The sequence below is a fragment of the Neoarius graeffei genome, chromosome 7 (assembly GCF_027579695.1).
Source record: "Neoarius graeffei isolate fNeoGra1 chromosome 7, fNeoGra1.pri, whole genome shotgun sequence".
Classification (NCBI taxonomy): Eukaryota; Metazoa; Chordata; class Actinopteri; order Siluriformes; family Ariidae; genus Neoarius; species Neoarius graeffei.
In genome coordinates, this window is record NC_083575.1 from 76,009 (window position 1) to 103,025 (window position 27,017).

The following is a 27,017-nucleotide window of genomic DNA, read 5'->3' on the forward strand; positions in this document are numbered from 1 at the left end:
CTTCTTTATAACTAAGATTATCCAAGTAATCCGTTAGTAGGGCTTTTTTGGCTGTAGTTTTCTTCAGACAACAGCAACGGCCATAACAGCCATTGAATTTGTTCCACGTTTCCGTGACTGGCCCTCTGCAGGCCCTTGGGCATCCCCTGACTGGTTCTTGACTGTCTGCCGATTGGTCAGTGTAGATAATTTATCCCCCACAATGACGTAGTCAATGCAGTCCTGACTGGTTACGCCCCTAAGCAGCTTGTGTGAAAACCAGCTGCTATCCCTCATTTTTCCACGGGGAGGAGCAGTGATTGTCCGTTTCACAAAGCAGGTTTATCAAATGCTGAGAACAGCTGATTTCAGTTAGTTAATTCAACCCGGAGGAGTTTCACCGTGAGTTAAAAAGCCATAAGATTTTAATGCGCTCATACAGCGAGTTTGAATGTTTTCTGAAAGAAGCGCAACACTGCTGCAGCTGCCAATCACACTGGGAAATCCTAATAGAAATGAAATTACTCATCGGTTACAGCACAATGTCAATATAATTAAAAATTAATTCAACAGATCTGACCGGTGATTTGTGTACGGTATGTGAAGGGAAACCGGCAGGGATTATATGCGCCTTGGTAGCCCAGGGGTCACACTGCATGCCTCATGATAGTGCGGTACGTAGTTCGATTCTGACTCGGGACCTACAGCCTCCTGCAATTTACTCCTCTCTCAGGCTAGAAGACCATGTATGAAACTTTTTTTTTTTAATGGGTAAAAGCCAGTGCTTAATTTGTGAAGTGGGAGGTCCCGGAACGCAGGAGGTGGGTGGGTCCGGCAACTCAAAAAAAAAAAAAGGCATTGGGTGGTTTACTATAACTTTACGCACACACGCCTATTGTGTGTGTAAAAAAAAAATATCAGATATTATGATCTTAGAAAACACTTTAGTGACGAACAGTTAGACAGTAATATGTCGTGATGTTATAAAATATTATTTTTTATTAGGCTATATATTAAATTATATATTAAATTTATCTTCTAAAATAACAGACTGTACTCATATCACAACCGGTTTATTTCACCATTGGAGATCAGATCACACAGGGACTTCGTGGCTCAGGTGGATAAGGCGCCATACCATAAATCCAGGGACCCGGGTTCGATTCCGACCTGCGGTCATTTTCCAAGCCCTCCCTGTTTTTCTCCTGCTCATTTCCTGTCTCTACACTGTCCTATCCAATAAAGGTGGAAAAAGCCCAAAAAAGAGAATAATTTAAAAGCAGTGCCAGCAAACATAAGTGCAATCAATTCAAGTAATAGTTAAGAAATAAAGGGTTTACAAAACAAGTTGGAGAATTCATTTTAAAAATTTTAGTAAGCTTTCTTGTTTTTTTTTTTTTGCCATTTTTTTCCACAGCACAAGCTAACGGCTACAAAAAACCTGGTGTTCTATTGAGCTGAAGTATACACCCCATGTCCCCCCCTCCCTCTTCCCCTTTCACATAGATTTTGTGGATGTCATAGGAGAGAAATCAACAACAGATATCAAAATCAAAACCGAACACTAAACAAATTTTTATTCATTTATTTAATTTATTGTTTGATTTTTTCCCTTTGTGATGGTCACAGAGATGATCTGAAGGGAATAACCTACAGTACGGTAGGCTGTAGGTCACGGGTCGGAATCGAACTATTATTAATGTAACAAAGACAGTAGAAAGATGTTTGCCATTTGTGCATTTTTATTGAAGGTACAAACAGTAGTGCTATCACAAACAAACGAATACAAAAAAGTCACTAAAAGCCAAAGTGCTGTGACTCAGGGTGAACCTTTCAGGGGCTTCAGTCTCTCGTTGATCTGGCTGCAGATTTTTGACCACTGGTTTTTACTTTGGACTGAAAGAAAACATTATTTTAAAGTAAATTGAAAACTTATAGTTCTGAACTGAATCATAAATTTAAGATATATAAGACAACTTAATAAAATTGTAATTACAACAATTTAATTTAATTCGGTTTTTCCACAGTTTATCCAAAGTATCATTTTTTTCAGTGTGTGTTCTGAGTGTTTGCTCTTAGCAGTTTACAGGAGACAGAAAAACAGGTTCTGAATGTTCTGGGGGATGCCTTTTGCATTGTTCAAAGACAGGTGAGAATGGTCCCTTTTCACTGTATGGGGGGGGTAGGGCAGCTTGCGCATTCCAGCCAAACGAGCTGTTACGCATTACAAAAGGTTAGACGCCATACTGTAGTATACCCTGTAAGACCCATTGTTTCAATATTACAACATGACTTTTAGCGATTTTAACAAAAGGTCTGCAAACATTTTTTTTTTTCTCAAGACCACATTTACACCGTAATGTAATCATATGAAAAATACTATTACAGACTGGTGGAGCAGCGTGCCGAAAATATGTATTTGGTCCATGGTGTGGTCTTTTTTTCATACGTCGCTGGCTCTTTTGCCAGTAGCGCATCACTTGCGCAGGTCTGGGGTTACCCTGCAATTTTCGGGTTGTTCTATTATTATTAGGCTACCGCATAAAAGCGGTCACATTGTGTGCTCAATACCTGTATACAGCGCTGAAATAAACGTTTTGCAATGAATAAGAAGTGTTTTGAGTTAACAACATATTTTTAACACTAGAAGGCCCAAAGTGCAGACTTTAGTCTGCAATGAAATCCCCCCCAAATTTGTGAATAAGTCTAATGTACCATTACCTGCCTCCCATTGTTGTGTAAAGAAGCCTAATTATTGTGTTACCTGAGAAATAGCCTCTTTGTTTCTAACCCTAACCAGACTTCACAATGTCACAACTGAGGCTACATCCACACGACAACGGCAACGAGATGTTATTTAAAAATATATCGCGTCCAAATGGGCAACGATCAGTAAAATATCAGCTCCATATGGCAACGCAACGCTTGCTGAAAACGATGCAATACACATGCCACACCTCTAGGGGCGCTGTAAGACGGTCCCTTCGGAGACACGAGAACAATGGAAGAAGTAAGGACGCATGCGCATAAACTGTTATGCGCGAGACTTCATATTAGCCACAAAGTCAGGAAAATCTGTTCGTAAAATTACATTATAATGACCAAATACAATGAAAAGTATTTTTCCAGTCTCACCTGTGAAAGGTAATCCCATGTGATCTCGTTTGGACGGCAAACCTGTTGGTACAGTTAAATGCAGCTAATCTTTATTCTCCGCTTTGACCTTTCCAATATGGCGGCGAGGATGACCTATGATTCTACGCGGAAGGCGGCGTCTTTAATGGTCCGAAATAAATTGAATACTACACGTTGATGGAATAATTTGTTGTTTCTCACCTGTGAAAGGTAATCCCATGTGATCTCGTTTGGACGGTAAACCTGTTGGTACAGTTAAACGCAGCTAATCTTTATTCTCCGCTTTGACCTATCCAATATGGCGGCGAGGATGATGTATGATTCTACGCGGAAGGCGGCGTCTTTAATGGTCCGGAATAAATTGAATGCTACGTTGATGGATTAATTTGCTCCTCTACGCCCTTTTTGAGGAATGTATTGTCGGACTTAAACCATCATCTGAAGAGGTGAGATCGCTCCTTTTTTTCGCTCTTTTTGCTAGCGGGATTGACTCTGCCCTACGGGCTATTCTCTCTCTCTCTCTCTCTCTCTCTCTCTCTCTCTCACTTTGCACCATTACACAATAAATATTCACAGTGAAAATGTTTTGTAAGCGCGTTTCATGAACCAAGTTATAGGATTTGTTGACAACTCGCATCGCAATGAGAAGATCATTGGCACTACTGGTGTTAAGAATCAGACCATTTCATAAATGAATATTTTGCTGTAGAGCTGCAGTGTTTGTACAATTGCATGTTTTTGCTTCACTATTACTGTCACTATTCTGCTTCTTGCATTACTACTGTGAACTAACACTGAACATAATAATAATAATATCCAAGCTAGTGTTTCACTTTCACTAGTGCTCTGTAAGGCTTTTTCCTGGTGATATTCATTACACTTCTACCCGGCGTGAAGCACTCACAGTCATGTGGTTGTGACGTCATCGTAAACAAATCCGTTCTACTCATCCAGACGACTTCACAACGGCAACGTTGCCAGATCTTTCCACTCTGGAACCCGTTCTCAAAAAGATTGCGTTTTGGGCACCCAAAACGCCGGTGCCGTGTGGACGCCAGGCCTAAACGATAAGCAATTGTATCGGAGTCACCTGAATCCGTTGCCGTGTGGACAGGGCCCAAGGCAACCAAGAAGGATCAGTTCTAACCCTAACCCCAAATCCTGGATCTAACCCCAACCTGAGCTCACCCCTAGCCTTAGCCCTTAGCCCAAAACCTAGCCTCAAATAATAATGGAATAATAACCCAAATATAAGATGAGGGTACTGACCAGGCACTTGTGGAGCATTGAGGATGAGGCTTGGGAAGGACAGTGCACAACACGGCCTTGGCCTTGGCCTAGGCCAGGACGTGGATCTTTCCGGAAACCCTAACCCAAGTATGTGATTGAGCAGGACAGTTCAGACACAGAGGCCACATCAGATGAGGAGGAAGACACAACGCACATCAACCCCCCTTGTAATAAAAAAACAAAAAGTTGCAGATGTGGGCATAACACCTGGATCCACAGAGAAGGCGAAAGATGGCACTGTGTGGTTCCACCACAAAGTTGGAGACTTTTCTGCTCATGAAACTCCACAGACAGCATTCAATGGATCTGGAAGGCCAACAGAGTTTGCAACACGCAAAATCACGAGTCGCCTTCAAAGCTTCCTGTATTTGTTGGATATCAGCATGTTGTTGGCCATCAGAGACTGCAGAGTCCAGGAGGGCCGTAGAACAAATCCCAGCTGGCAGATGAGTGTCTTCGAGCTGATGGCGTTCCTCGCAATCCTTTTTCGAAGGGCTGCCAAGGGCTACATTGGTGCCATGCGACTCATGTGGGCCAATAGATTCGGCAACCCAGATATCAAAGCCATAATGCCCTGTAACCGCTGTCTTGAAATAAAGCGGTACCTTCGTTTCGACAACAAGGACACCCGCAAGGAGCGCATACAAACGGACAAATTTGCAGCAATTTCAGACATCTGGCAGGAGTTTGTTCAGAATTGTGTGTCGTCCTACAGTCCAGGGCAACATGTTACCATGCATGAGCAGTTAATTCTTTCAAAGGTTCGTTGTTCCTTTCTGCAGTACATCGCATCCAACCCTGACAAGTTTGGAATCAAGTTTTGGATTGCAGCAGATCTGGACACAAAATACATGTGTAATGCCATCCCTTACTTGGGAAAAGATCCCACTCGTCCAACGGGAGAGAGGCTATCAGAGAATGTTGTTTTGAAATTGATGGAACCATTTACCGTATGGACCAGGGAAGGACTGTAACTATGGACAATTTCTTCACCTCTCTGGCTAACAGGCTTCTTCAACGAAAAACAACTCTGCTTGGCACCATCAACAAAAATCGTCAGGAGCTACCAGTAACTGCAAAGGAAACCTCGGGGCGCCAGTTGTACTCCACATGGGTGTTCACATCTGGAAGTGCCTTGCTGATGGTGTTTGCAACAAAAAAAAGATATCTGTTTGTCTTCTGAGCACCATGCATCAGAAAGTGGAAATTGTGGGCACCCAAAAGCAAAAACCAAACACTGTTGTTGATTACAACCATTTCAAATGCAGCGTTGATATCATGGACCAGATATTACGCAACTACTCGGTGCGTGCAGGAACACGGAGATGGCCCATGGCTGTGTTTTACAACCTGCTTGACATGGCTGTCACAAATCCACATGTCTTGTACACAGCATGTACAGGATCCAAAGAAAGTCGCCAATTGTTCATGCTGGAGGTTGCAGAGGAACTTCAAAACAGGCTTTTGCAGGAAAAGGCACAAGGGGAAGAACACAAACAGCAGTGTGAGATGAAAGTTTCTCAGAAGAAAAAGACACAGTGCCAGGTGCGCATACTCTGCAATAATAACAGAAGCACTGAACTTTGTGTATGCTGCCACAAATACACCTGTGGCAAATGTACCGTAGGAAAGACTCACCACGGGAATGTGGAAACTGCTAGATGGGACAACTGTATGCTACATTTCTGTGCTTTGTATAGCCTCCATGTGTAGTGAGCCTGCTTTTCTTAGTGTGAAATAAATGTTTATTTTCTTCCTGAAGTTATACCGTCTGTAGTTTTTCCAAGCTGAAATTGGGTTTTTTGGGGCACTAATTCCAGTCCTCTGTCCTCTGACATTGTGAGCTTGGCAGAGTAAATTGTCATTGAAATTGGGGTGTAACCTAAAACCAAATTACCATTCATGAATAGCAACCTCAGTGGGGGGTGGAGTGGTTGTTCACAATACAATGGAGACAGTTAGCACCTTGAGAGGACTACACAATTTTTGCAGAGAGGAGGGGGCATGCAGCAGAAGTGAAAATCTCAGGGCCTTTTTAATGAACCATGTTTATCACATATGGTAACACATTATCAACAAAGAAAAAAAAAACCAATGCCAAGGATCAGGAAAAGAACCACAGCGATGTGATTAGTTGGGCTATCAATGACTGACAGAGCCCCGGCACGTACCGTAACTAAGCATTATAAAGTTAAAAAATATATTTTTTATTGAAAAAACAAGAATGTAATGATTTCTAAAATGATTTTACCTAACGAAATTTTCTGCTTTAATCCACATTTGCTGGTGTTGAGCATTTTTTTTTTTTGGCTTCTCAAAATCATCTCATCACAGATCACTCGCTGCTGGAGTGTGCGAGCTTCCCTGCCCCCTATTTGTTGAAAATCTTCTGTAGATGTCGGGGTTTTATATTGATTTATTATTATTATTATAATTGTTAATAATTAAACGTGATAAATCTGGTTATTAGGAACAAAGGAGGGCATAGTGGGAAATGATATGGTAACTGTCTCTTGTCGGTTCAAATACGATACTGTTTTGTGATTACACTGTACTGGTATGTGTGCACATTTTAAAAGAAATAGACAAATGGCATGAACCTCTCTACTGTCTCTTATTACACTAAAGAAAGAGCATGGCCGAGTCATTGCATATTACTGAAAAAAAGAAAGAACGAATGATACATGGATTGTGTATCATTCGTTCTTTCCATTTTTAATTGGCAATCAAAAAATTAAAAAAAATGACTTGTTTTTCATTTCAATTTTAGGCTCATATAAAAATAAATATGAAAAACCAGTCATTTTTTCATTTTTTGTGTTAAAATAAAAACAAATAACCAGTCACCCTTTAATTTTTTTATTTTTGATTGCCATTTGAAAATAGAAAGAACGAATGATACACTGATTCAAACAATTAAGCTATACGGTTCTTTCATCACAAGCATGTTGTTTAGTGTGCCCTATAAGGCCTACTTCATGAAACAGTAATCAGTGGCTACATTCAACTTGTAATAGATTTCAGTAGTTAGTAAAGTCTTATAAGCAAAAAAAAGTCCGTTTTCAGTCATCCCAACATTGCCACTATTTAATATTGTCTAGCCTATTTGAAAGCAGGACCTACATGTAACACTAAAAAGTGCACAGTGCTTCATTGCAAGAGTCACTTTTTTTAAATATTTATTTTTGAGCGAGTTTGCCTTTGTTTAACAGTAGCTGGTATAGAGGTTGGCAGAAAACAGGGAGAGAGGAGTGAGGGTGAAAAACCCAAGGCAAAAATCGAACCATGTTTCAGGAGTTACCGGTACAAGACGTGCAGTAACCACCAGACTACCAAGACCCGCAGTTTTGCCTGCTCCTGCACTGAAAAAAGTAACCTACCGTATAGAATTTACCCAATAAATCTGAGGTAACAATTTGCATTGACTTGTTTGGGGTAGATTTCATTCCATATATTGAGTATAAAATAACTGAAATAAAAAGCTATGAAATACTTAAATAAATTGGGTAAAATTTACCTCATGTATCTATTCAACAGCTACTTTCTCATTGAAATTGGGTAAAATTATCTCTTGTTTGCTAGTAGGTAATACCTGATAATTACTAATCAAAGGTAATTAATATCACTTACAGTAGTAACCATTACTTATTCGGAGAAGGTAAGATGTACCCCCCCCAAAAAAAGACTTTCAGATGGTTCATCATCTCAATGTTTTTAATCCATAAAATCATCATCAAAAAAAAAACCACAGAATAAAGTGCAGTACAACAGCTTCACACAACATTTAAAGTAATGAACCTGTTTTATAACTCACTAACAGCTTCAAATGTTGTTTCTGGACTGACCAAATCTGCAGTCCAGGTGAATCTACCATAACTGCCTTGTTTATATGCAGCAATGATGCACCAAATGATCAAAAAACACAAAATAAAGTGCAGTACAACAGCTTCACACAACATTTCAAGTAATTAACCTGTTTTACGGTATACCGTAGCTCACTAAACTACCGTAACAGCCGGAGAGAGGAAGATGGCAGTCCGAGAGTTCCCTGGCTGACTGCAATAATTCCTAAATATTCCTTGGCTGACTGCAATAATCGAGTAAATTTTATCTGGTTTGCTTAGATTATATTTACCACTCTCCAAAATCACTTCTTACAGTGCACTGAAAAAAGTAACCTATAGAATTTACCCAATAAATCTGAGGTAACAATTTGCATTGACTTGTTTGGGGTAGATTTCATTCCATATATTGAGTATAAAATAACTGAAATAAAAAGCTATGAAAGGGCGGCACGGTGGCGTAGTGGTTAGTGCTGTCGCCTCACAGCAAGAAGGTCCGGGTTCGAGGGCCTTTCTGTGCGGAGTTTGCATGTTCTCCCCGTGTCCGGGTGGGTTTCCTCCGGGTGCTCCGGTTTCCCCCACAGTCCAAAGACATGCAGGTTAGGTTAACTGGTGACTCTAAATTGACCGTAGGTGTGAATGTGAGTGTGAATGGTTGTCTGTGTCTATGTGTCAGCCCTGTGATGACGTGGTGACTTGTCCAGGGTGTACCCCGCCGTTCGCCCGTAGTCAGCTGGGATAGACTCCAGCTTGCCTGCGACCCTGTAGAACAGGATAAAGCGGCTAGAGATAATGAGATGAGATGAGAAAAAGCTATGAAATACTTAAATTGGGTAAAATTTACCTCACATTTATGTATCTATTCAACAGCTACTTTCTCACTGAAATTGGGTAAAATTATCTCTTGTTTGCTAGTAGGTAATACCTGATACCGTAATCACTAATCAAAGGTAATTAATATCACTTAGTAGCCATTACTTATTCGGAGAAGGTAAGATGTACCCCCCAAAAAAAGACTTGCAGATGGTTCATCAGCTCAATGTTTTTAATCCATAAGATCATTAAAAAAAACAGAATAAAGTGCAGTACAACAGCTTCACACATTTCAAGTAACTTTTTTTTTATGAGAGAAGCGCCATCTAATGGCGACACCGTGGAATCAAATGAATGGGCGTGTTTAGAATTAAAATAGGAGAGGGAGGGGGGTCTGAGCCCTGGCTGGCAGCCTGCTGGCTTTCAGCTGGGAACTGCACGGCAGTCGCATGGCATGCGGCTGGAACGGGAATTTACATGCGGCTGTTATGGTAGCTAACACTAGGCCACAAATCTGCACCGTCACTCCATTGGTTTTGAGGAATTTTGTACAGATCATAGCCACTAATAAACTCTAATTTCCATGTATCCTTCACTTCTTTATAAGTAAGATTATCCAAGTAATCCGTTAGTAGAGCTTTTTTGGCTGTAGTTTTCTTCAGACAACAGCAATGGACATCTGACATCTTTGCTTGGCTTCAGTATGTGAACAGTATGTAAACAAAGTTTGCTTGTCGCCCAGGTATAGGGTAGGGTAGTGACCGTTGCTAACGTAAATATGTCGTCAGTGTAAGGGGTCTATAGACCGAAAAAGAGCTTCTACCCCAGAGCCATAACTGCACTAAACAGTGCTTGTTTTAAAGGGACCGTGCAATTAAAAAAAAAAAAAAACAGCAGTGTGTGAATGTTTTGTGCGTGTATGTCTTTTTAGAGTTTTTGAGTTGTTAATATATATTATATGGACATTTTTATTTCTTTATTTTTAATAAGCAGATGTTGCACTGGTAGGATGGCATCCGATTTCATTGTACGATATGCAATGACACATTTTTATATTCAAAAGTGGAGCTCTCCGTCTCATGATTTCTCCTTCCACACACACTTGCCACATTAGTTCACTACCTGTCAAGTTAAACATGTAAAAACAAAAATGTCCAAGTCTATTGCAATACTTCATAAAACTAAACACATTCTAAGCCAAAAATCATTGCACGCACTTTATAATTCTCTGCTTGTTCCATACATAACTTATTGTGTGGAGGTCTGGGGAAATGCATGTAAAACAATCATATTGCAGAAAAGAGCTATTAGGATCATACACAACGTATGTTATAGTGAACCAACCAATCAGTTGTTTATAAACTTGAATGGCCTTAAATTTCGTGATTTTGTGGATTACAAAATTGCTCAATTTATGTTTAAAATCAAAAACAAAACTATCCCTGACTGTATTCAGAGTTTTTTTCAAATCAGAGAGAGTCTTTATGAATTGAGAGGAACTCATATGTTTGTTAAAACAAAGTTCAGAACAAATGTGAAACAGAGGCGTATATCTATAACAGGAGGTTAATTTATGGAATGGTCTTGAAAATGAAATTAAACTGTGTAACACGCTTAAAGGCCTTAAAGCATACAAACGTATAAAATTATCAGTAAATACAAAACTAAGATATGAAATATGTTTGGAAAAAATGGTTTGATTTAAATTTGATCCAGCTACTTGATATGTAACACTACAGAATACAAAAACGTCAAAATCCAATATGTATGTTTTGGTGTTCATTTGAAATTGAAAGCTGTAAAATTGTATTGAACAAAATGTAGGGTTAGGGTTGATGAATGCTAATTATCAATGCTAACTTCTCCATTGATGTTATCTGTTTGCTGTTTTAAATTGATAACCATCGTATTGTGTTTGGACTAGTGGATGGCTGGAGTGGACACTTAATGTTATCAGTCTCAAATCAAATGGTGTTTGTGTTCTGAAAATGCTTCCATCACTACAGTCTAGGTAACTCATGGAAAACACTGTAATGAGCGTTGCCTCACGTTTTTAATAAATTATACAATTGCCTGTCTGATTTACCTATCTGTTTTAATAATTATTTGACAATCTGCTGTAGTGCAATCTGGGTCAAATTTTGCAAATGACCTTCTAGCCCATCATAATGTGTGTGACATTCTTCATAATCGATAGCCAACTTTTAATTTGGTGTGCCTTGACGTTCTGATTTGACCTTTGATGTGCTTTAGCCCCAACAAGCTTGGAAATCTCTGGTACATATGATAGTCAGTTATGGTTGGGCAAGTCACAGCAGTTTTAAGTGAACATGCAGCCTAGCCCATCTCTAAAGTCCTTCCCGCTCCATGCAGTCAGGCACATTGGGTGGCGCTGACCTTCGTTTTCATAGCCCTCGGCCTCTCACCTATACAGCTAGGGTTACAGGGGGGCTAGTCCTCTGGTAACCGCGAGAGGCAACAGCCTAGTCTATAGCTATGTTTTAATGTCCATTTTAAGCTCTTCATTCTGGTCCTTGAAAATGGCATTGCAGGCCAATTCAGGGTGCTGATGCCCAAACAGTTTGTAGATTTATTTTTTTTTTAAACATGTGGAAGCCGATGCCTCTAATGCCTGGTTTGTTTGTTTTTTTAGCTCCTCCTTTAATTTTTGACCTTTCCATGGCTTTTGTTTCACTGCTGCACACTGCTTTTGCATTAGTGTAGAATGTTAATGTGCATTACTTCTCAAGGGAATTTTTACAGCTAGGGGAAATATCCTGAGCAAAATCCATTCCAGTATGTTGCCTTCCCTCTTTTTCACGTTCCTGACCGTAGTTGGGAAGCGGGAGTGAATCCGGTTTGCTAGACTCGCTCACTTCCCTGCTCGCATGGCTTTCATAATGCTCCTGGATTCTAACGGGTATATGAGTCAGGAGACACACACGGCAGTGGTCTGAACAAAGTAACGTCTTCATATGAAAATAGCGCTCATCACCATTACAGTCGTGGCTAACTCCATATACAGTGCTCAGCGTAAATGAGTACACCCCCTTTGAAAAGTGACATTTTAAACAATATCTCAATGAACACAATTTCCAAAATGTTGACAAGACAAAGTTTAAAATAACATCTGTAACTTATAACGTGAAAGTAAGGTTAATAATATAACTTAGATTACACATTTTTCAGTTTTACTCAAATTAGGGTGGTGCAAAAATGAGTACACCCCACAACAAAAACTACTACATCTAGTACTTTGTGTGACAGGTATAGAAAATGGCTTGCTTTGTAAAACAGTTACCCCCCCCCCACCCTCGTATTTTTTATTTTTTTTTATTAGATCTAATCTAATGGTATTAACCACTAATGTATTTATTTTCATGCTACTAGATGGCACTGTTGCACTGTCGCACTGTAGTGGGTTGCCATGGAGATGGTAGCTCGAGCACTCAGAAAATAAATGCCGTTTGCTTGAGCAAGACGTAATTTCTGTGTATCTGAATTGCATCTAACCCACAGTGCAACCCAGCCTGTGGGCCTTGTTACCTGCCCAGATTCCCCTAGGTCTGGCGCCGGTAACAATCGGGGGCTCGTCCGGGATTAAGAATCCAAGAGCAGGGTGAGCGGTCACTGTGACGGTGAGACCAGGTGTCCAAGCTGCAGGGAAGGCTGCTGTGTTGAGCGTCATCCAGAGAGCGAAAGTCACCAGTGAGACATCACGATGGCCACAGTTACCCCACGGCGGATACTGATCTTCCAGATAAACAAAAAGCTTCCAGTGCTGAGTTCCAGTCAACTGCAGTTGGTTGCCAGTTCAATTGAAGATGGCAGCAAGAGCACTGAGGGCTTCAGTGAACCAGAGCTGTATGATTTTATCGTGGACTACACCAGGAGTGAGAGGTTGAAAGCAATGGAAGATGAAGGCATGGCTCAACTCCTCTCCTTCCAGGACCTGCTGCATGGACTGACATCGACAGACACCAGGTCTGGTGAGGTTTGTGTTTCCACCGTTCACATGGACAGCAACACGCGTCTGCCACCCATGGACATTCATGCCCCTGGCACTCCGGAGATGCCAGCCCAGCTGAGTGTTGCTGGTAACCACAGTGTCCACCATGGTAGGTCAAGCCTATCCTCCACTGTAACAGACCAGGTTTTAAGGTTGTCTGATGTTACTGCTCTGCTTCCACGCAGAGAGTGTAAACTGCATGGTGGTCAGATATCCGATACAGGTTCTGACATATATTTTAAGGGTCTTTGTAAGCAGATTGACACTGCTTTACAAGAAGGGTTTAGTGAGGCCGAGATCATTAGAGCAGTTCTTAAAATAATTAAACCAGGTACATTTAGGGATATGTTAACTAACCATGATGACCTAACAGTTAACGGTTTAAAGAGGTTCCTCCATTCTCACATCAGAGATCAAAGTGTAACCGAGCTCTTCCAAGAATTAAGTAATGCCAGACAGCACGACAGAGAGAGCCCACAGCAATTTCTGTATAGACTCATGGGATTAAAGCAGAGGGTTATTTTTGAGTCACAGCAGCCAGGCATAGAGTTTAGCTATGACAGGAGGCTTGTACAAGGTACCTTTCTACACACACTCTACCAAGGTCTAAATGAGAGGAATAGGTATGTTAGACATGACATCAAAACATTTCTTCCTGATCAGCAGATTAGTGATGACTTTCTGTTAGAACAGATGAGTAAATCCATGACTGAGGAAGAAGGTAGGTTAAAGCGCCTGGGTGCCGTATCTAAGTCCCGACCAGTGACGGTAAGTGTTGCCCAACATGACGGTAATGCACAGACTGACACAACTACACCGACTCTAGTTGATGCCGAGTTACAGGCTAACCGTGATGCTATCAAACAACTGACTGCACAAGTGTCTTCGCTGACCCGACACATAACCCTTGTTGACAGGTCGGCAGAACACATATAGTCTGGTGGCCCTGGTACCTCCGTCAGTCATCCACAGCCACTGTCAGTCGACAAAAAGGGTAGATGCAAGGACTGTGTCACAAGCGGAACCATGAGCTGTCCCCATTGTTTTTTCTGTGGCCAGGCAGGACACCGAGCCATTGGCTGTTTACAAAGAAGGTCATCGGGAAATGGGAAGAAGTCACAGGAGAAGGGCAGCCAGTGACCGTGAACAGTGTTACGCCCACAGTTAAGCTTAAGCCGTCAGTCTCACTATGCCAACCAGACCCAAAGAGATGCATTGCACAGCTCATAGGGAAACATTGTACTGTGTCCTGCAACATCAACGGTCTACCTATTGAAATGCTTTTAGACTCAGATGCTCAGGTGATGATGGTCAGCAAAACCTGGATAGACAGTGCATCACCCCATGTCAAAATCCAACCACTTCAGTCCCTCTTTGCCGATCAGTCTTTTGAAATGTCAGCAGCAAATGGTACACAAGTTCCCCTGGATGGCTGGGCTGAGGTTGACCTGCAGATTTGTAGTGAGCGCCATGGGTCTGTGACTATTAGAGTACCCCTTCTTGTCAGTCCGAGTTGTCACTGTCCCTTGTTAGGTAGCAATGTCTTAGCCGAGATCATCAAAGAGCATGACAACACCCTTAATGTGACTGCAATCCTGACTGATGCTTTGAGTGTCTCAGAGAACACCGTCGAGGCTTTAGTCTGTGCCCTCCAGATCACCAACACTGACGAGACAGCCTTGTGTACTGTGCGTTCCGGCAAGAAAGGTGTCACTATCCCTGCTGGTTGAGTCTATGAAATCAGGTGCTGGGTTAGGGAGTTGTCAAGGAATCGTACCATGCTGTTCCAGCATCTCATGGAAAACACCTGCCCTGAGGGTCTAGAACTGTTTACTCTCCTAGTTGACATTTCCTTGTGGGTCATCAAAATGCATTAAAATTCCCATCCAAAATGCAACCCAACATGCCATTTACCTGACCCAGAGAACCACTCTTGGCACTCTTGAGGAGGTGGCTGATGTGAAACATGTCCTGGGTCCTGAGCACACTCAGCGTGACGGTGTCCAAACCTTTTCAGCTCAGATAAACACAGTGACTTACCTGAACGATGAGCAAGACAAACAGACTTTGCCTAAGATCAAAGACACATGGCACCCCCCTGTTGATGTATCACATCTAGCAGAGGATGAACAGAGAGTAGTGAAGGAAATGTTGTTCGATGAGTCAGACGTGTTTGCCAGAGACGATGCTGACATTGGTTGTATTCCTGACCTACAACTTAGACTCAACCTTGCAGATGAAACACCTGTCCAAAAATCTTACAATGCCATCCCAAAGCCCTTGTATCGAGAGGTAAAAGACTATGTTCAGAACTTGCTTGACCGTGGTTGGATCAGAAAATCCACCTCAGCTTACTCTTCTCCGGTGGTCTGTGTGAGGAAAAAGGACATGAGCCTGCGGCTCTGTGTTGACTTCCGTGGGCTGAACAGCAAAACCATTCCTGACCGTCATCCACTTCCACGCATCCAAGATCTCCTGGACAACTTAGGAGGCAACTCATTGTTCTCCATACTTGACCAGGGCAGTGCCTACCACCAGGGTTTTGTTGAAGAGAGCTGCCGTCACCTCACTGCTTTTAGTACACCTTGGGGGTTTTACGAGTGGGTGCGCCTCCCGTTTGGAGTTCCCCTAGGTCTTGCGCCGGTAACATTTGTATGACCTCCATGATTTTTAATGACAACAACAAGTCTTCTAGGCATGGAATGAACAAGTTGGCAACATTTTGCAACATCAATCTTTTTCCATTCTTCAACAATGACCTCTTTTAGTGACTGGATGCTGGATGGAGAGTGATGTTCAACTTGTCTCTTCAGAATTCCCCATAGGTGTTCGATTGGGTTCAGATCAGGAGACCTACTTGGCCACTGAATCACTTTCACCCTGTTCTTCAGAAATCCAACAGTGGCCTTAGATGTGTGTTTAGGATCATTGCCATGTTGGAAAAGTGCACGATGACCAAGGGCACGGAGTGATGGTAGCATCTTCTATTTCAGTATAGAGCAATACATCTGTGAATTCATGATGCCATCAATGAAATGCAGCTCCCCGACACCAGCAGCACTCATGCAGCCCCACATAAGGACACTGCCACCACCATGTTTCACTGTAGGCACCATGCATTTTTCTTTGTATTCCTCACCTTTGCGACACCATACAGTTTTGAAGCCATCAGTTCCAAAAACATTCATCTTGGTCTCCTCACTCCAGAGTATAGAGACCCAGTAGGCTTCATCTTTGTCAGCATAGGCCCTGGCAAACTCTAGCCGGGCTTTTTTGTGCCTGGGCTTTAGGAGAGGCTTCTTTCGTGGACGGCATCCATGCATGCCATTCCTCTGCAGTGTACGCCGTATTGTGTCACCGGAAATAGTCACCCCAGTTTGGCTTTCTACTTTTTTAGGTAACTGCAGTGAACTTGTATGCCAATTTTCTTCAACCCTTCTCATCAGAAGACGCTCCTGTCGAGGTGTTAACTTCTGTGGACAACCTGGACGTCTCTGTGAGATGGTTGCAGTTCCATCTTTCTTAAATTTTTGTACCACTTTTGCTACAGTATTCTGACTGATAAGTAAAGCTTTGCTGATCATCTTGTAGCCTTCACCTTTGTGGTGTAAAGAAATTTATTTTCTTTGGGGAATTCTGAAGAGACAAGTTGAGCACCACTCTCCATCCAGCATCCAGTCACTAAAAGAGGTCATTGTTGAAGAATGGGAAAAGATTGATGTTGCAAAATATCGCCAACTTGTTCATTCCATACCTAGAAGACTTGGTGATGTCATTAAAAATCATGGAGGCCATACAAAGTACTAGATGTAGTAGTTTTTGTTGTGGGGTGTACTCATTTTTGCACCACCCTAATTTGAGTAAAACTGAAAAAAATAGTGTAATCTAAGTTATATTATTAACCTTACTTTCACGTTATAAGTTAAACAGATGTTATATTAAACTTTGTCTTGTCAACATTTTGGAAATTGTTTGTGTTCATTGAGATTGTTTAAAATGTTACTTTTCAAAGGGGGTGTACTCATTTATGCTGAGTACTGTAACTTCTGCATAGTGACAAAACCAGCCATATGCTGGGGGGGAATCCGGCTAAACCCCTGCTGCAACAGGCCCTCTTAAAACTGCAGGGCATATTTTACAAGTACCATGCAACTATCTGAGGAAATTATGATTAAAACATTGATAGAATTAGACTAAAATTAAAATTGAGTTCCATTGATGAAATCTTGACCAAAAAAAGGACTAAAATGTAACTACTATTTTCAGGACACAAGACGAAAAGTAAATTTAAAATCATTTAAATTAAAGATGAACACTGCTACACTGAACTAAAACAACATTGGTGCCCAAATGAATATTACTTGTACAGATCAAAATATTTTATATAAAACCCATTTAGAGACAGAACTGACTTTTAAAGTTGTGTATTTTTGTAGCTGTCTGCACACATGCGAACTCCTCACCTTTCGGCGAAATTCGCTGTTTTGGTCCCAAAATAGGTCACTTGTGTGAATCGTGTAGATCCGAAGAGGTTTTTTTTTGGGGGGGTAGGCAGGCTACAACGCTATTGTTGCCAAACATTTCACTTACAAGGTTACAGCCAATCAAGATAAACAGTTACTAACACGCTTCTTTTCCATTGGAGTTCTGATCAGCTGGTGCACAACCCACTGCTGGTTGCCAGTCCTCGCTTACGAATATTCCACAGATTCAGACCGCAAAGTCACCTTTTTATAGAGAGATCTGGCAACCTCATCTCGCGACTGAATCTGAATACCAATGGAACAGTTTCCAGCGCGCTCGGGGGTGAATAACCATGGGCGGATCTACCGGGGTGGCATATGCCACTCTAAAAGAAAGCCTTGCCACCCCTGCTGCTACCCCAGTTGGCAGCGACGAATTCAAAGAAAAATTACGGCCAATTTGACATTTATGTGCGCGAATTTCCAATGTCCGACTGTGGCGAATGCAGCACGAGATAACGCCAGAGATTGGTTGTTTTGGAAAATTGAGAGGCGCGAAGCGAGGGAGCCAGGAGTCGCGAGGAAAGGAGACACGGGAGGAAAGGGGTAAAAGCTGATTAACTATCTATCAAAAAATGAAATTATAATGAATGAACAGTGCTAGCATAGTTGCGATGCTGATTTTGAGAGGATAAAAATCAGGTTGGAGAAGGTTATTTAGCTAACTATACATGTAAGGCAAAAAAAAAAAGTGTGTTTCCGGTAACCCGACCGATCGAGAATTTCCGCGTCGAAATTGCCGACCGTAAAGTTTTTATTACAAATTTCCCTCGATATTTTAGTGTAAGCAGCGTTAGTTTGTCATAATTTTTTTGTTTCAACGCATTCAAGTTGTGAAAGAAACGATAAAAAGTAAAATGTTTTGCCACTTCTATCAGCCTTCCTGGCTGTAATGCAAATTGCTTCCTCTTCAGTATACAAGTGCACTTCCATGGCAGGGAAAAACACTACATTTTGCCGCCTATGTAGTCCCCTATTTATACAAATAGGAGTCATTCAGGATTCAGCCATGTTTTTGCTCCGTGTTTTTGCTCGACCCAAGTTCTACAGTAGGCTAGGCGAGGCCGTCTGCTTTTAATGGAAGTAGCCTAGCCTAGGACGTTAAACCATATTTTCACGTTATTTCTTGATAAGGTGTTTTCACATTATCACATGAAAATATCATGAAATTACGTGTTATGTTATTACATGATAAATATATTGTAAAAACGTGATAATTCTGTTAACAATATCTTTTCACGTAATTACTTGAGTCTAAGCCAATTTTTTTTTTTTTTTGAGTGTGGCAGCAATACGCTTCCGCAGATCATAACTCGAACTCTTGCGATATTTTTTTTTATTCGTTTAAAGATTTAAAACACTTATTTTATTATGATGTGTGGTATAAAGGATTCTGTGCCAAAATACTATTTTGTAAGATGTTTACTTGTGTTAATTTTTTCGAACAAAATAAAACAAATTAAGAAAAAAAAATTTCCTACCTACCGACCTTATTTTAGTATTTCATGTTACCTGAAACACACTTTTTTTTTTTTTTTTTTTTGGGCCTAATGTTAGCTAGGTCTGACATTAGTTTTGTGTAAAGTCGGCCACAAAAGTTAATATTGATTCACCGTCTGTCAAGGAAAACATTGCTATTGGCTGAAGCTTATGATTCAAATATTGAGGATCTTAAACATGAGTTACATCAGACGAGGAGAGTACTAGACAGAAAAAAGGGGGAACAGGAGAGTCCTACCACTCTCATGGAGTTCACTGTTTTTGGACCCATACCAAGATGATGATGTTGGTTTTTTTTGAGTTGTTCAGGTTGTGTAAAATAGCGGTTGTCTTGCCTGTGAGCATCCTGTGAACGAAGTTTTTCATCTCTCAGGCTCATAAAGACTTATTTGCGGTTGACTATGACAGAAAAGAGACTATCAAGTTTGGCTGTACTCAGCATTGAATCAAAGCGCACAAAAGCATTAGATCTTGATAAATTTGTAAAGCGTTTTGCTGAGCAACATGGAAATCGCCGCATTCAGCTGTTGTAGGCATGACAAGTTCATGTTATGCTCACTGGTGAGCCTTTACAAAGCGTGAGGGAAAAAAACTATAAAATGTGACACTGGTGTAAATGGCTTAAATCATGCTGAACTTGAAGCAGTGTTATTGTTGTTTTTTAGTGTCTGTTCTTTTGCATATACAGTATAAAACTGTCCAGAAACGGTATAGACCTCATCTGAGAATGTGTGTTCTTCGTGAACAATAAAGGCATGAGATTAAGTTTATCTGTATGAGTTTGTAAATGGCAGTCTGTGCCCTTTTGTAGTGTGTACATACTATTTGTCGTCAAACTGTGATTAAATTCAGTATATATACATGTCTGTAATACGTTGCCACCCCTCAAAAATTCCTGCCCCCCTCTTGCCACCCCATAAATATTTTTCTAGATCCGCCCCTGATTTCACATAGGTGATGTCTTTAAGAAAATTGACAGACAGGGATTGGCCAGGTGTGTCCTCTGGGGTAGGTCTGTTAGATAGCACAGGCAGTAATATATACCTTTTTGTAAATAGCCCACTGTGTTGTACACGGGTGAAAATTAACTTCACAAAATATCAAACTTTACCGGCCACTGACAAATAAATGGTACAATTTACCGGCCACTCAACAGTAACTTATTAAGACATGTTTATGGAAAGTTATTTTGTACTGTATTAAATTCAAGATGTCACTGGTTGCAATTTTTTTTGTAACGTTGACTACGAAATGTACTTTTGCGCGCGTGCCGTGTCCCCGTGCATCCTTCTCACCTTTTTCACCCCTGACCAGTTTGCATGCCTGTGTCTGTTTAGAGACCAAAACACAAGGGACAGATATTTATCAGAGAGGTCTGATTCACAGCACAGCTTTGCCATGTCAGAAGTAAAGCCTTTTATGAGAAACCTTTCCTTTGCCTAAATTATGATAAAGCCTTGCCTGCATTTTCCTATAGTTACTAAATTCATCTCGGAGCTTGTCAGCTGTTTTGTGAATCTTACGATACAGTCAAAAACCTTTAATTCAGCCTTCGTGAGGCTTAATAATATTGGCGTGAGCCATTGTTCTTGTTTCTGTAAACCTCATTTAAAGCCATATACAGTGGGGCAAAAAAGTATTTAGTCAGTCACCAATTGTGCAAGTTCTCCCACTTAAAAAGATGAGAGAGGCCTGTAATTTTCATCATAGGTATACCTCAACTTTGAGAAACAAAATGAGGAAAAAAAATCCAGAAAATCACATTGTCTGTCTGATTTTTAAAGAATTTATTTGCAAATTATGGTGGAAAATAAGTATTTGGTCAATAACAAAAGTTCATCTCAATACTTTGTTATATACCCTTTGTTGGCAATGACAGAGGTAAGACATTTTCTGTAAGTCTTCACAAGGTTTTCACACACTGTTGCTGGTATTTTGGCCCATTCCTCCATGCAGATCTCCTCTAGAGCAGTGATGTTTTGGGGCTGTTGCTGGGCAACACGGACTTTCAACTCCCTCCAAAGATTTTCTATGGGGTTGAGATCTGGAGACTGCCTAGGCCACTCCAGGACCTTGAAATGCTTCTTACGAAGCCACTCCTTCGTTGCCCGGGCGGTGTGTTTGGGATCATTGTTATGCTGAAAGACCCAGCCACGTTTCATCTTCAATGCCCTTGCTGATGGAAGGAGGTTTTCACTCAAAATCTCATGATACATGGCCGCATTCATTCTTTCCTTTACACGGATCAGTCGTCTTGGTCCCTTTGCAGAAAAACAGCCCCAAAGCATGATGTTTCCACCCCCATGCTTCACAGTAGGTGTGGTGTTCTTTGGATGCAACTCAGCATTCTTTCTCCTCCAAACACAAGTTGAGTTTTTACCAAAAAGTTCTATTTTGGTTTCATCTGACCATATGACATTCTCCCAATCCTCTTCTGGATCATCCAAATGCTCTCTAGCAAACTTTAGATAGGCCTGGACATGTACTGGCTTAAGCAGGGGGACACGTCTGGCACTGCAGGATTTGAGTCCCTGGCGGCGTAGTGTGTTACTGATGGTAGCCTTTGTTACTTTGGTCCCAGCTCTCTGCAGGTCATTCACTAGGTCCCCCTGTGTGGTTCTGGGATTTTTGCTCATCGTTCTTGTGATCATTTTGACTCCACGGGGTGAGATCTTGCATGGAGCCCCATATCGAGGGAGATTATCAGTGGTCTTGTATGTCTTCCATTTTCTAATAATTGCTCCCACAGTTGATTTCTTCATACCAAGCTGCTTACCTATTGCAGATTCAGTCTTCCCAGCCTGGTGCAGGTCTACAATTTTGTTTCTGGTGTCCTTTGACAGCTCTTTGGTCTTGGCCATAGTGGAGTTTGGAGTGTGACGGTTTGAGGTTGTGGACAGGTGTCTTTTATACTGATAACGAGTTCAAACAGGTGCCATTAATACAGGTAACGAGTGGAGGATAAAGGAGCCTCTTAAAGAAGTTACAGGTCTGTGAGAGCCAGAAATCTTGCTTGTTTGTAGGTGACCAAATACTTATTTTACTGAGGAATTTACCAATTAATTCATTAAAAATCCTACAATGTGATTTCCTGGATTCTTTCCCCCCATTCTGTTTCTCATAGTTGAAGTGTACCTATGATGAAAATTACAGGCCTCTCTCATCTTTTTAAGTGGGAGAACTTGCACAATTGGTGGCTGACTAAATACTTTTTTGCCCCACTGTATTGATTTCGTGTAAAAAAAAAAAAAAAGTAAATGTGATATTTTTCTACAGGTATTCAGGAGCATACAGTGTGAAGAATACATCGATGCCAAAAGAGAGACGCATGTGAATTGGATGAGGTGAGCAGTACACTAGCTGTTGGGTCATTTTAGTGATTTGATTTTACAGCTCCTCATTTGTTGGAAGAACTTTATCTTCATGTCATTAATATCTACACCATGCTTTCTCCAAGTCTGTAACTCTGATTTAATTTTTTACCTTTTTCTGAAATGTTGCCTCACTCTTTTAGGTATGTGAATTGTGCCCGTAATGAAGAAGAACAGAATCTTGTGGCATTTGAGTATCAAGGGGGAATTCTGTATCGTTGCTGTCGATCCATTAACCCAGGACAGGAGCTCTTGGTGTGGTATGGAGAGGAGTACACCAAAGAACTCAGTCCTGCACCTACAGGAACAACCAGACAGCAAGGTGTTACTTTTGTCTAAGAGGTTATAGAGCAGGGGTATTCAATTAAGTCACTGAGGTCCAGTTATTAAGTTTTGTCCAAGTAGAAGGTCCGAACCGAAGTCCAGCTTGTGTCTTATAGCCTTCCCCTATGTCCACATTTACATATGGTTTCAACAATATTTATTGTTAATTTCCAATGCAGGAAATGAACTGAGTGCACAACTATCTCTTTTACCATAAATAAAAGTAGTCCCAGGAAAATAAATTCAAGGCCTTTATTTCAGATTAAAGAAAACAGAAACCTCAGAATAAAATAAAAAAGTGCAGAGTGGAATAACTCCTTTTTCTCTTAAAGAGGTCCCAACCTGAAGAATTGAAGGCCTACACTTAAAGTAAAAAAGTCAACTCAGAAAACATTAACTAAAAAGTTCAAACAGAGCATTGACTTAACATTTTCTCTCCTTTTTCTTAAAATAAGGAGGTCCCAGCCTAAAAAATAAGGGCCTACTTTTCAAGAAAAAAAAGTCCACATCTTCAGAAAACAAGTGGCTTTTTTTTTGGGGGGGGGGAATGCAAACAGAACATTTTTCTTTGAACTTTTCTCTTTTAATTCTTCTTCTTTTACTTTTCTTAATGAAAAAAATGGGCATGTGGCTGACCTGCCAGTAATTTAAATCTTGGTTGGAATGGAGTTAGTGCCATTCTCATGCAGATATGTAGGTGTTCATTGTTGAGCCTAGAACGGTACTTGGTTTTGACAATGTTCATAGTGGAAAAAGCTGACTCACAGCTGTAAGTCAATCCAAACATAGTCAAGGTGTGCAGTGCTCCTTTGGTTAGACCAGGGAACACACTCTCAGAAACAGTCTGTAACCAGAAAGTAGCAGGGTCAGTTGTCTCAAAATGCTCTCTTAATGCAGCATTTCCTTGCAGATCAATGAGCAGATCCCCTCCTCCCGGGGGGACATGCCTGGAACACCTCCCCAGGGAGGCATCCAGGAGGCATCCGAAAAAGATGCCCGAGCCACCTCAGCTGGTTCCTCTCGATGTGGAGGAGCGGCGGCTCTACTCCGAGCTCTTCCCGAGTGACTGTGCTTCTCACCCTATCTCTAAGGGAGCGCCCAGCCACCCTGCGAAGGAAACTCATTTCGGCCACTTGTATCCGCGATCTTGTTCTTTCGGTCATTACCCAAAGCTCATGACCATAGGTGAGAGTCGGAACATAGATCGACCAGTAAATTGAGAGCTTCGCCTTTTGGCTCAGCTTCTTCTTTACCACGACGGACCAGTAAAGCGACCGCATCACTGCGGAGGCTGCACCGATCCGCCTGTCGATCTCACGCTCCATCCTTCCCTCACTCGTGAACAAGATCCCAAGATACTTAAACTCTTCCACTTGAGGCAGGACTTCTCCACCAACCTGGAGAGGGCAAGCCACCCTTTTCCAGTCGAGAACCATGGCCTCGGACTTGGAGGTGCTGATTCTAATCCCAGCCGCTTCACACTCGACTGCAAACCGCCCCAGTGCATGCTGGATGTCCTGGTTTGAAGAAGCCAACAGGACAACATCATCTGCAAAAAGCAGAGATGAAATCCTGTGGTTCCCAAACAGGATTCCTTCCGGCCCCTGGCTGCGCCTAGAAATTCTGTCCATAAAAATTATGAACAGAACCGGTGACAAAGGGCAGCCCTGCCGGAGTCCAACATGCACTGGGAACAGGTCTGACTTACTGCCGGCAATGCGAACCAGACTCCTGCTCCGTTCGTACAGGGACCGGACAGCCCTTAGCAAAGAGCCCCGAACCCCATACTCCCGAAGCACCCCCCACAGAATACCATGGGGGACACGGTCAAATGCCTTCTCCAGATCCACAAAGCACATGTGGACTGGTTGGGCAAACTCCCATGAACCCTCGAGCACCCTATGAAGGGTATAGAGCTGGTCCAGTGTTCCGCGACCAGGATGAAAACCGCATTCTTCCTCCTGGATCCGAGGTTCGACTATTGGTCGAATTCTCCTCTCCAGTACCCTAGAGTAAACTTTCCCTGGGAGGCTGAGAAGTGTGATTCCCCTATAATTGGAGCACACTCTCCGGTCCCCTTTCTTGAAAAGAGGGACCACCACCCCAGTCTGCCACTCCAGAGGCACTGTCCCCGACCGCCACGCGATGTTGCAGAGGCGTGTCAACCAAGACAGCCCCACAACATCCAGAGACTTGAGATACTCAGGGCGGATCTCATCCACCCCCGCTGCCTTGCCACCAAGGAGCTTGCAAACCACCTCAGTGACTTCGGCTTGGGTAATGGATGAGTCCACCTCTGAGTCATCAGCCTCAGTCTCCTCAATGGAAGACATGACGGTGGGATTGAGGAGATCCTCAAAGTATTCCTTCCACCGCCCGACAATGTCCCCAGTCGAGGTCAACAGCTCCCCACCCGCACTGTAAACAGTGTTGGCAGAGTACTGCTTCCCCCTCCTGAGGTGCCGGACAGTTTGCCAGAATTTCTTCGAGGCCGACTGATAGTCCTTCTCCATGGCCTCCCTGAACTCCTCCCAGTTCCGAGTTTTTGCCTCCACAACTGCCCGAGCTGCAGCACGCCTGGCCTGCCGATACCCGTCAGTCAGCTGCCTCAGGGGTCCCGGAGGTCAACATGGCCCGATAGGACTCCTTCTTCAGCTTGACGGCATCCCTTACGTCCGGTGTCCACCACCGGGTTCGGGGATTGCCGCCACAACAGGCACCGGAGACCTTGCGGCCACAGCTCCGAACAGCTGCGTCCACAATGGAGATAGAGAACATAGTCCACTCAGACTCAATGTCCCCCGCCTCCCTCGGAAGCCAGGAAAAGCTCTCCCGGAGGTGGGAGTTAAAGACCTCCCCAACAGAGTGCTCGGCCAGACGTTCCCAGCAGACCCTTACCATACGTTTGGGCCTGCCAGGTCTGTCCAGCTTCCTCCTCTGCCAGCGGATCCAACTCACCACCAGGTGGTGATCAGTTGACAACTCAGCCCCTCTCTTCACCCGAGTGTCCAAGACATAGGGTCGGAGATCAGATGAAACAACAACAAAGTCTATCATCGACCTCCGACCTAAGGTGTCCTGGTGCCACGTGCACTTATGGACACCCCTATGCTCGAACATGGTGTTCGTTATGGACAAACCTTGACTAGCACAGAAGTCCAATAACAAAACACCACTCGGGTTCAGATCGGGGAGGCCGTTCCTCCCAATCACGCCCCTCCAGGTGTCACTGTTGTCGCCCACGTGAGCATTGAAGTCCCCCAGTAACACAATGGAGTCCCCAGTCTGAGCACCCCTCAGTACCTCTCCCAGGGACTCCAAGAAGGCCGGATACTCTATACTGCTATTCGGCCCGTAGGCACAAACAACAGCAAGAGCCCTCTCCCCAATCCGAAGGCACAGAGAGGCGACCCTCTCGTTCACTGGGGTAAACTCCAACACATGGCGGCTGAGCTGGGGAGCTATAAGCAAGCCCACACCAGCCCGCCACCGCTCACCATGGGCGACTCCAGAGAAGTGGAGAGTCCAGCCCCTCTCGAGGAGCTGGGTTCCAGAGCCCAAGCTGTGCATAGAGGTGAGCCCAACTATCTCTAGCCGGTACCTCTCAACCTCCCGCACAAGCTCAGGCTCTTTCCCCCCCAGCAAAGTGACATTCCATGTCCCAACAGCTAGCCACTGTGTCTGGGGATCAGGTCGTCGAGGCCCCTGCCTTCGACTGCCACCCAATCCACACTGCACCAGTCCCCTACTGCTACCTCTGTGGGTGGTGAACCCACAGGAGGTCGGGCCCACGTCACCTCTTCGGGCTGAGCCCGGCCGGGCCCCATGGGCAAAGGCCCAGCCACCAAGCGCTTGCATACGAGCCCCAACCCCAGGCCTGGCTCCAGGGTGGGGCCCCGGCTGCGCCATACCGGGCGACGTCATGGTCCTTGATGGTTTCTCCATAAGGGTTTTGGTGAACTGCTCTTGGTCTGGCCTGTCACCTAGGACCTGTCTGCATTGGGGAACCCTGACAGGGGCATAATGCCCCCGACAACATAGCTCCTAGGATCATTCAAGCACACAAACCCCTCCACCACAATAAGGTGGCAGTTCTAGGAGGGGCAAAATAATGCTCCATGAAAATTACTTAATCTCGTGAATTTACCATTGGTCACGGGTCCGGACAGAACCATCACTGGGTCCGGATCCGGACCGAGGTCCGCCATTTGGTGATGTAGGTTATAGAGGT

General features: G+C 42.9%; 1 protein-coding gene across 1 annotated transcript in view; it reads left to right on the top strand.

Annotated features, from left to right (window-relative positions):
• LOC132888988 (histone-lysine N-methyltransferase PRDM9-like) overlaps positions 1 to 27,017 on the top strand; it is a 60,746-nt gene that overhangs the window by 26,685 nt on the left and 7,044 nt on the right. The window contains exons 4-5 of the mRNA XM_060925085.1: positions 22,368 to 22,435; positions 22,606 to 22,784. Of these exons, the coding sequence (XP_060781068.1) occupies positions 22,368 to 22,435; positions 22,606 to 22,784 (247 nt within the window). The remainder of the gene's footprint in view (positions 1 to 22,367; positions 22,436 to 22,605; positions 22,785 to 27,017) is intronic.